The sequence below is a fragment of the Carassius gibelio genome, chromosome A5, assembly GCF_023724105.1.
Source record: "Carassius gibelio isolate Cgi1373 ecotype wild population from Czech Republic chromosome A5, carGib1.2-hapl.c, whole genome shotgun sequence".
NCBI classification, from domain to species: Eukaryota; Metazoa; Chordata; class Actinopteri; order Cypriniformes; family Cyprinidae; genus Carassius; species Carassius gibelio.
In genome coordinates, this window is record NC_068375.1 from 16,851,237 (window position 1) to 16,861,615 (window position 10,379).

At 37.2% G+C, this 10,379-nt stretch overlaps 1 protein-coding gene across 1 annotated transcript; it reads right to left on the reverse strand.

The window, feature by feature from the left end:
* Positions 1–164: 164 nt before the first annotated feature.
* slc14a2 (solute carrier family 14 member 2) lies at positions 165–4,851 on the reverse strand. Its single transcript, XM_052592111.1, has 10 exons — positions 4,603–4,851; positions 4,409–4,471; positions 4,086–4,254; positions 3,400–3,589; positions 3,183–3,311; positions 1,765–1,957; positions 1,272–1,419; positions 1,040–1,174; positions 866–915; positions 165–783 (listed from the first exon to the last, which is right to left on the reverse strand). The coding sequence occupies exons 1-10, from the start codon at positions 4,624–4,626 to the stop codon at positions 427–429; spliced, it is 1,458 nt and encodes a 485-aa protein (XP_052448071.1). The 5' UTR covers positions 4,627–4,851; the 3' UTR covers positions 165–426.
* Positions 4,852–10,379: the final 5,528 nt, after the last annotated feature.

The following is a 10,379-nucleotide window of genomic DNA, read 5'->3' on the forward strand; positions in this document are numbered from 1 at the left end:
ATAGTGTGTAATAATGTTTATTTTATTTTATGAAGTGTTCCTACATCTCTGTTTCAAGGAGACTAGATGAGTATAATGCTTATATTACAAAGATATACACTTTTATGTTCAAATATATATTTTATTTGGAATTTATAAAAGACAAAAAGTAATACACAGTGCTGCTGCAGATGATGAAAACATTGAAATAGTGCAGGCTATCTATTCAACAATACATTCTCATTTATCAGATAATGAGTTACATACATTTATATATTGGTATTTATACAGAATAGATTGTGACTAGCGTAAAAAAAAAAACTAATTTTACTTGGCAAATGTACAAAAAAAAGAAAAGAAAAATGATGCTTAGTAAATTAAGGGGATGTTTCCCTTATCTATTTTTCCTTGAGCAAATAAACATCATGTGAACCATTTTAGGGAGATTTATAATTGAGTTAAATCGAGTTCAGTTGCCTCTGACTTCCTGTCTGATCTATTTTGTGTGCTTTCCTCTTTTAGAACGTCCACAGTGCAAACATCGAGAAGCTGATGAGCTTTCATTTCATTTGCAGCCATTATAATACTCTCTTTCATCTGCTGCGATGCTATGTCTTTCTCTTGCTCTTTCATTTGTTTGGCGATCCTCTCCTCTTTCTTCATCTTCCAGAAGTATATCAGGTTTTTCTCAGGGTAGGTGACTTTAGCCAGGGGCAGTTTATAAATGTTTTTTATCTCCGTAGTGATCAAAAGGAAAGTGAGAGCAGAGAGACAGAAGGGCCAGGTGCATGCTGGGAGTCCAAACTGTTAAAATACCAAGTTAAAACCAATTAAAATCGCACACAATTTTTTTTTGTATTTCATGTTCTGGCTTTATGATACCTACAGTAGACATCACATTTGCGATTGCAGAGCCAAGATATGCACAGAAGAATGCTATTGGGAAAACAAGACAGTAATTTCAGTCATTTGCTCATAACTGTGTAATGATATTCATGCAATTATAGGAAATTGTTATTACGTAATTAGGAAGGACAGGAAATAGCTGGAATGAACCTACCGCAGGCCACCGCCAGAAGATGTGTCTGCCATGTGAGAGCGTAGAACATCCCACCAATGGCAATGCAGGCCAAAACACAGTTATAACCCCACAGGCCAAAGTAGATGTTCTGGAACGGTGCAGCAAGAGCAAGACCTAAAAGTCACAGTAAAAAAATGAGACTTAAAATGAGTTTAAATGATGTCTAATGTTAGTTTTATTTATAATTAAATGTTCAAATGTGATCTCTTACCTGACACCATACCAACTGCTGATCCAATAGTTGCATGTGCAAATGTTATGGGTGAGGAGATGAACAAGGCGATCATGAATATTCCTCCTGTCCAAGCATTGTCACACCCATATACCTGTCCAATACCCACAGGGATTGAACGGAAGAGCTGTAAACAAAAACATGGAATATATATATATATATATTTTTTTTTAATAAGTATTTTTTTAATGAAAAATACAGTAAAAACAGTCCTACTTGAGAATAACTGCTTAAGGATCATGTGATAGACATCTTTAAAAAAATGTTCAGGTACAGTATCTCGTGATAAACCTGCTCTCTTCAGTGTCATGTGCCATGAATCTAGAAGATTCTTAAACAGAACTGTTGCACAATCACCTTCTCTTGTTCTGGGGAGTGGCTGCTTATCAGGAGGCAAATTTGGGACAGCTTCCCTTTCTGAAATCTTTGATTTTGGGCAATTGTTTTTTTTTTTTTTCACTTGTTAACTTACCTTAGGATAATCCAGCTCAGACCATGTCAAGTTATGCATGGATGTGCGTGGCTGGAAGAGAACCTGAGGGAAGTGGTGATTGTAGTGGCCTGTAGCCACCATATGGAGACACACTAGTATGTTGAAGGGCAGGGTGAAGACAGGAAGGTCCCACCGACTGTTGATGGATGCCAAGGCACTGGACACTATGGGACTGGAGAAAACAACACTATTAGGACTACAGAATTCAGCACTGAGTCTAAATTAGTGGTTCATAAATGATGGGTAACTGATAGGGGAAAAAAATATTCAAATAATAAAAAAGCAACTATATAATCGTGTATAGTTTGCCAAATGAATAGGAAATAGGAGTAAGTATAAATAGGAGGAAATGCTTCACATTTCTTGGAGGTGTGAAAGTGTGCGTGTCCAGTCCGAATCAGTCTACTTCTGTATGATAAACCATTTTGGTATGTGTTGGATCACCACTAGATCTCATATAAAAGTTTACAGTAAGCCTAACGTAAAAAGCAAAACCGATTGAGAATAAGTGATCTAGACTAGCAAAAGATCATCACTAAACTGTGAAATGTGCCCTGTGTAAAATGCCAACCAGCAGGACAAACTTATATTTAGATAGATACAATCAGATTTTCAAGTCATTTTGTCCACACATAACCCCATGAGGAAAACACTAAAGATAGCTGTTGAATGTTTTACATTCCTCAATCGTTTATGTAACTCAATCATATGACAGTCTTTGATGAAACATTCCACGTGATAATGTCACATTTTTGTTTGAAGAAGCTAAATTCCTCACATTTTAATCCATCCCTGTGGCTACAATACACTACTCATAAAATCGGAACATATATTAAAACACGAGGCATAAAAGTCTTGCCAAAATGTAAATGGTTTCATGTTAATTTTTTGAGCAGTTGTATCAGTGTGCGAATACTTCATTCGTTTTTTTGCTTATCTTTATCCCTTTATCTTGTCCTGCACCTGAGCTCTAGTTGGGTTTGTAGAATGTACACACCTTTTTTGTATATTTGATGTAGAGAAAAGCTGGGCATGATACACAAAACTAAGATGACACTACCAGACATTTTAATCATTTCAAGCACGACATACTCATGCAGAAACGTACGTCTCGATGATAGGAGACGCGTGATAAATGAAAACAGTATGTGTTCAAAAATCTGTTCAAAATATAAAATATGTTTGATATCCACCAACTGGATGGATTCATAGTCTAAAACTAACAAATCTAATTATACACTATGTGATTTTCTGTGAAATCTACCAGCTATTATCAAGACTGCAATTAGCGGAGGAAAAAAAATCTTATAGTGTATTACAATCTACTTTTATTTCTTTCTTTCCTTTTTTTAATACGAACCCAAATGAATGAACTTAAAAACCAATGATGAACTCACCATGCCATTGACATGAAAATGTTGGGAAGAAGCAGCCACCAATACCAATCTCCTGCATTTGAGAAAACCGCCATCAGGAGACCAACCAAGATGCCGTTATATCCGTACAGGCCGTTTGCGATCGCACCTCTGAGGGGAATACAGTATAACACTGAAACCTTGCTCAAACATTTAGAGCATCATAATGTAAATGCACTATACATCATCAACTAAATACCTGTTCTGACCAATGATGAGGGCAGAAATCGTAGCAAACAAAGTGCCAACAAAACCATTGAGTGCCCACCATCGGTTCTGCAGGATCAGTCCAGCAAAGATGATTAGCCCGCTGAGAGGGTTGTTCACAAACATCACCTGAGCAGCTCCCCGCAGCACCCAGTCCAGAATCTGGAGCAAGATAAACTGCCCTGAACAGGGTAAATATGTGAGATTACATGGTCGATACAAAGAAAATCTCCATAGACGTTTGAATACAAAACTGTATTTGCATTATGAACATTTACATTATGACTGCAGTACTCCTAATCTGCATATCTGGGATGTTTGTTTTGGAGTTAAAGTCAATACACAACTAATAAGGTAAGAGCATATTGTTTTACAGTCGGGTGTAGATCACCCATTATCCAACTTGCTAAAGACAAAGTGTCAGCATCTGGATTAAAAAGTTGGGGAGTAAATTAACTAAATTAGCAAATCTAACAGATTCCCACTGGTTTACAGATAACAGAACAGTTTTTGAATGATGAGATACATTATCACTTTGTTCAGTCATCTTCGTAGTGAAAGAGACAGGAATGTTTAGCTGGGTTATTGAACAGGTCTTTTCCATACCTGAATATGATTATTTCATTGATCATTTTCTAAATTAATCATGTGCAAACACTCCCCTGCAAACAATTGTACCTTTCATCCATTCACCGAACGGAGCCATGTCTCCAGCAATATAAGAAACCCATTGCATGAGCTTTGCTTTAAACTTCTGATGTGAATTTGGCCTTTCGGGTCCCTGTGGCTGTTGTTTCTTCTGCTCTGTAGCTTCACAGACTGGATTTGCCATGAGTGGTTGTAGCTCCTGTAAATGTTCACAGATTTCAGTGGTGTAATAAAGGTGCTGATCAAAACCAGGCTCAGGATTGATGTTCTCTGCAGGTGAAGTGTTTATGTTCCTTTGGCGCAGACGGGACCGGATTTTCCTTTTCAAAAGACAAAAACAGGAAACCCCTCACCTTTGTGTTTTGAGTACTGGGAGACTGTGAAGTAGAAGTTCTGCAGAGATCCAGTGGGCCACCCTTCGAAAAAAGAATTCAATATTTTATTTATTATTTCATTCAATTTAATTACCAAGTTTAGATACCATCATACTAAATTAGACAGAAATGTGCTGATAGTAAGTTTGTGAAAGAGAAAGGTGCAGATGTACCTTAGTGAGCTGCGTTCCAGGCATATATGAGGCCAGTTATAGAAGCAAAGCAGTCCATAATGTCGCAGCTCTGATGGTTTTATAGTGCTGGGCTGCATGCATTGCTCCACCTCTGTTCATGCAGCGCTGATGCAAATGAGAGATAAAGCTCGCTCTCGTTCCCTCTGCATTCCTTTGACATACAGTTTGTTCCAGTTGCTTGAGCAGGTTTCTGTCATTGATTTCACTCTGATTAGCTGATAAAACCATAAAAAAAGTTATGAGAAATGCATTGGGTCTGATCAATATAAACTGTTGATACTTTTCATATGCTATTACTTTATAACTAAAGCAAAATTTAAGTAGCTGATCACACAAATATGGATTAACTCATTAGTAGGCTATTTGAGGCAAATCACAGCCCGCCAATCAGCTGAGACTTGCTGAGCACAAAAGGACTGTTGTTCAGACCACTGGAAGTTCTGTTCACAAGTGCATGTGAGACGTAACTGTGTCAGAGACCTGCAGCACAGGTCTCTGCAGATCTGAGCTACTCTATACTGTTCAATATATTTTTAAAAGAAATCTCTTGTGCTCTATATTATAATAATAATACACTATTATTCCCAGGCCATCTTCAGCATGGGGACAGCACATCAAATTTTCAGTTACATGCTTTTAGTCACTTTTTTCCACTTCTTGAATATTTTCTTACATTTTAAGTAAAATGCTCTCTGAGCTGATAAACAATGTGAAAAGGAAGAATGGAATGGTTCATTGGAATGATTGAGGTTGGTCACTTTTCAATACGCCACACCACTGATCTTACACAAGTTTTCTTTTTAAAGGAAAAGTTCACCCAGAAATGAACATTTGCAAACAATGCACTCACCCTCCAAGGCCATCCAAGCTGTAGATGAATTTGTTTCTTCATTGGAACTGATTTTATGAAATTTCTCATTAATGTATTTTGACTTCAAAGTGTCGCTACTGGCAAAATTACCACTCCATAATCCATAACAACACTTTCTCCAGTAAAAAAAAAAAAAATCTATTCCCTGTTGTCCTCTCACATCAAAATCCACCAATTTGTTTAGAACTGTTTTGAACCATTTTTACTTACAAATGGTGCTTGACCTGTGCATATTATTTCTTTTAAGTTATTAAGATGATTTAAAAATGACTTTATGATACTAATGATACATTTTCACTTTCCACAAGATGTTAACTCATGGGCTGGATTACTTGTGGATTACTATGATGTTTTTATCAGCTGTTTGGACTGATGGCACCCATTCACTGCAGAGGCTCTACTGTTAAGCAAATGGTTTAATACTAAATGTCTCTTAATTTATTCTGATGAAGAAACAAACTCATCTACATATTAGGTTGCCTGAGGGTGAGAAAATATTCAACAAATTTTCCTTTTTGGCTGAACTATTCCTTTATGTTTGTCTGGCTCAACCAGACAATTTTAGATAGAGCAAATGTAATTAACTTTTGCCAACAAGATTTAAAGATGTCCATTAACACTGTGGAAAAGAAACTAACAAATTAGTAGCTGAATCAGCTTTATCACAATTTTCCATTTAGCAGGGTTGCCAAATTTCAAGTTTAGCTTGGAGTGAGATTTTTGTTTATCTCGATTCAATAAAAAATTCATATGTACAGGTGCATCTCAATAAATTAGAATGTCGTGGAAAAGTTAATTTCAGTAATTCAACTCAAATTGTGAAACTCGTGTATTTAATAAATTCAGTGCACACAGACTGAAGTAGTTTAAGTCTTGTTTAGTAGTTTAGTAGTTTAACTTTGGTTCTTTTAATTGTGATTATTTTGGCTCACATTTAAGCAAAACCCACCAATTCATGATCTCAACACATTAGAATACTTCCTACTTTTTTTTGTGTATTGTTGACCTTCTGGAAAATATGTTAATTTACTGTACATGAACTCAATACTTGGTATGGCTCCTTTTGCTTTAATTACTGCCTCAATTCGGTGTGGCATGCAGGTGATCAGTTTGTGGCACTGCTGTTGTATGGAAGCCCAGGTTTCTTTGACAGCGGCCTTCAGCTCATCTGCATTGTTTGGTCTCTTGTTTCTCATTTTCCTCTTGACAATACTCCACAGATTCTCTCTGGGGTTCAGGTCTGGTTAGTTTGCTGGCCAGTCAAGCACATCAACACCATGGTCATTTAATCAACTTTTGGTGCTTTTGTCAGTGTGGGCAGGTACAAATCCTGCTGGAAAATGAAATCAGCATCTTCAAAAAGCTGGTCAGCAAAAGGAAGCATGAAGTTTTCTGGAAAATTTTGGTGAACAGGTGCAGTGAAAACACAGTGGACCAACACCAGCAGATGACATTGCACCCCAAATCATCACAGTTTATAGAAACTTAACACTGGACTTCAAACTACTTGTGCTATGAGCTTCTCCACCCTTCCTCCAGACTCTAGGACCTAGGTTTCCAGATGAAATATAAAAGCTTGCTCTCATCTGAAAAGATGACTTTTGACCACTGGGCAACAGTCCAGTTCTTCTTCTCCTTAGCCCAGGTAAGACACATCTGATGTTTTCTGTGGTTCAGGAGTATCTTAACAAGAGGAATACGCCAAATTCCTTTTTTTTTTTTTTGCTTGACAATCCTCATAAGGCTGCGGTTCTCTCAGTTGGTTGTGCATCTTTTTCTTCCACACTCCAACTTTCTGTTAACATGCTTGGATACAGCTGTGAACAGCCAGCTTCTTTGGCAATGAATGTTTGTGGCTTATCCTCCTTGTGGAGGGTGTCAATGGTTGTTTTCTGGAAAACTCCATGATTGACTCTCTCCCCCATGATTGTGTAGCCTAGTGAACCAAACTGAGAGACAATTTTAAAGGCTAAGGAAACCTAATTTGTTGAGATGGTGAATTGGTGGGGTTTTGTTAAATGTGAGCCAAAATCATCACAATTAAAAGAACCAAAGACTTAAACTACTTCAGTCTGTGTGCACTGAATTTATTTAATACACAAGTTTTACAATTTCAGTTAAATTAGTGAAATAAATGAAAAACTTTTCCATGACATTCTAATTTATTGAGATGCACCTGCATATACATTGTACATATAAGGGGATAAAAATATTTTGTTGAATGCCTTTTAGCACCATTTTGTACTTTTCTTGGTTTAAATTCAATATTTGCTTGCATTCACTAATATTTGCTTGTGTGCACTTATATGAGTATCATTAAAAATGAAAAAGAATGAAAGTTATCAACTTTTAAAATTTCTTATTTAAAAAAACCTATAAACATGTCTAAAAATATCTAAGCAGGTATGACCTGCAATAATATTTTGAGAAATTAGAGCCATACAGGTAGGCTACCTGGATAAACCATGACATTACAAATGAAAATGATTTTTTTCCCCCAGAAAAACACAAAATAACTACATTTGTCACTTTGCATTGCAATTTAAAACCATTTTCTCCATTTTAACCTTAAATACTACACTAATTGTAATAGGCTATAAATAATAGAATTTTAGGTGTTCATTAATGGACCATAATTATTGCATTATCTCCTCAAAATAGTAAATACATTTTATTGAACTAAAATACAGAAAATGTAAAAAAAAAAAAAAAAAAAAAAGTATGGTCACATTATAACTATGGAATACCTGAAGGTTAAATACAAGAAAAACATTAATGTTTCATCTCCCATCACTCTCCAGAATAAAATACTGTAAATGTAACTGACAAAATAATCAATGCATAATATGCTCTAATGTTTTACCGAAAGTTGCTGTAAATACCTGTATAGATCTCCGGGGGTTGACGTCACACAATCTGAACCCCGCCATTTTGGCAGGCCATCAGGAGAGCTCCAGAGAGGCTGTAACATTGGTACTGACTAGTCTAACAATACTTTAAAACCAGACTATTTAAACCTTACAAACCTTACTATTTTAACATGGTGGACAGCTGCTGTGCTCCAGGATTCCAGAACAGGTGAGGGAAGCTAGGGTTGCCAACCATCCCATATTAGCCGTTACGCCCCTGTTTAATTTATCTGTCCTGTACATGACCTCCCTTTTATGATTTATGATGTCTACTGTACTCACAGCTACTGGCTATTTACAATGACAGCTAGGGTCGATTACTTTAGCTAACAACACAGTTGACATACCCTTTTCAATGACGACATAGCAGGTTTATTCATCAAAAACTTAGATTGCATACATTTGTACCCCTCCAGGCTTTTTTCTAGGTTTTTAATTTTCAGAGTAGGACGGGGGAAAGTTGATGAGGTAGTTGTAACCTATTGACATTTACAATAAATGCACCCCTGGGGCATTATAGGGATCGGTTATGTTTAATCTATTAAGTTTTGCTATGGTCTATGCCTTTTGAATTAACGTGCGAGATAAATCTGTTGCCTTGAAACTCATTGCCACTCATTTCATATTCGCTCCCGACTGTCCCTGCCTGCCAGCATGGTGGTGTAAACAGAATGGGTCAAGTGACGTCCGGAGCTTTATGGTGAAGATGTCGTCTATCCTGCTTAAAAGGGTGATATGATGTTGCTAAAAAGAACGATACTTTGTGTATTTGGAGTTATGAAATGTGTTTATTGCGGTTTAAGGCTCAAAAAACACATTATTTTCCACATACTGTACATTATTGTTTCTCCTCTATGCACTGACTTTTTGAAACGCATTGATTTTTACAAAGCTCATTGGTCTGAAAAGTGAGGTGTGCTCTGATTGGCCAGCTATCCAGTGCATTTTGATTGGCCGAATACCTCGTGTGTGTGCTGGAAATGTTGCGCCCCTTGGTTTGCCATACTGTGATGTGTGTCCTGGTCCGAACACCGGCGCAACAAGACAAAAACAATAAAAGCCATTACACACGAGCCATTTGTTGCATCCAGTGGGTCATAATTCCGAATTATAATGAAATGACTTTGGGCTATGTTCACACTTGGCATCTTTTTTAAGCTGCCAGTATCTGTTTTACATTATAATCCTATGGAGTAAACCATGTTTTCAAAAAAGTCCTGAGCGCTTTTTAAAACGCCACTGCCGACATCTCTTTCTGCAGCTCAGAGCATCTTTTCCAGTTGAAAAAACCCTATGTCAAGTGCCTTTTTGGCAGCTGACCAGTGAAAAGCGAGTGGCGAGTCATTTCCATAACAACAAAAACAACTCAGAAAAAAAGAAGATAGTCGGTAGACAGATCATACTAGTTTCAGAGCACAAGGAGTTGTAATGATATGACTACAAAACTCTATCTAGTCTAAAAAAATACGCCACAAACCATGCATCATCCAACCCGAGCCCCTGGACTAAATTGCTGAAAGCACCATACAGTTTCTTTCCCTGTATAATGTTGCGACTTCCATAAATGTTGTTGTGACATTACCCTACCTGTTAATTTCAAAAGTCAACATTAACTTCAAAAGCCAACATTTCTGCCGCACACACCGCTAGGCTACCAATGCAGCTATTGTTATAACAACAAATGACGCCCTCGGCTGCTATTTGTAACCAAAACTCTGCCACCTTTTTATTTTACAAAAAAACCTTTTCTTGTCAAAAAAGATGGCAAGTGTGAACTCGCCCTTATACTTTATTTATACGCACTACATTGCATCGCGCTGCGTAAACATACTTACTATGAGTCAGAACAGCCGGTGTTGTGCCCAATTTCGACCCCCTGTCGAATTATTACCCCCTTGTTCAAATCGCTACCTGATTGCCTGATCCAAACCCCACCCCTAATCCTAACCCCTCCCCCACACCAACACCTATACCTA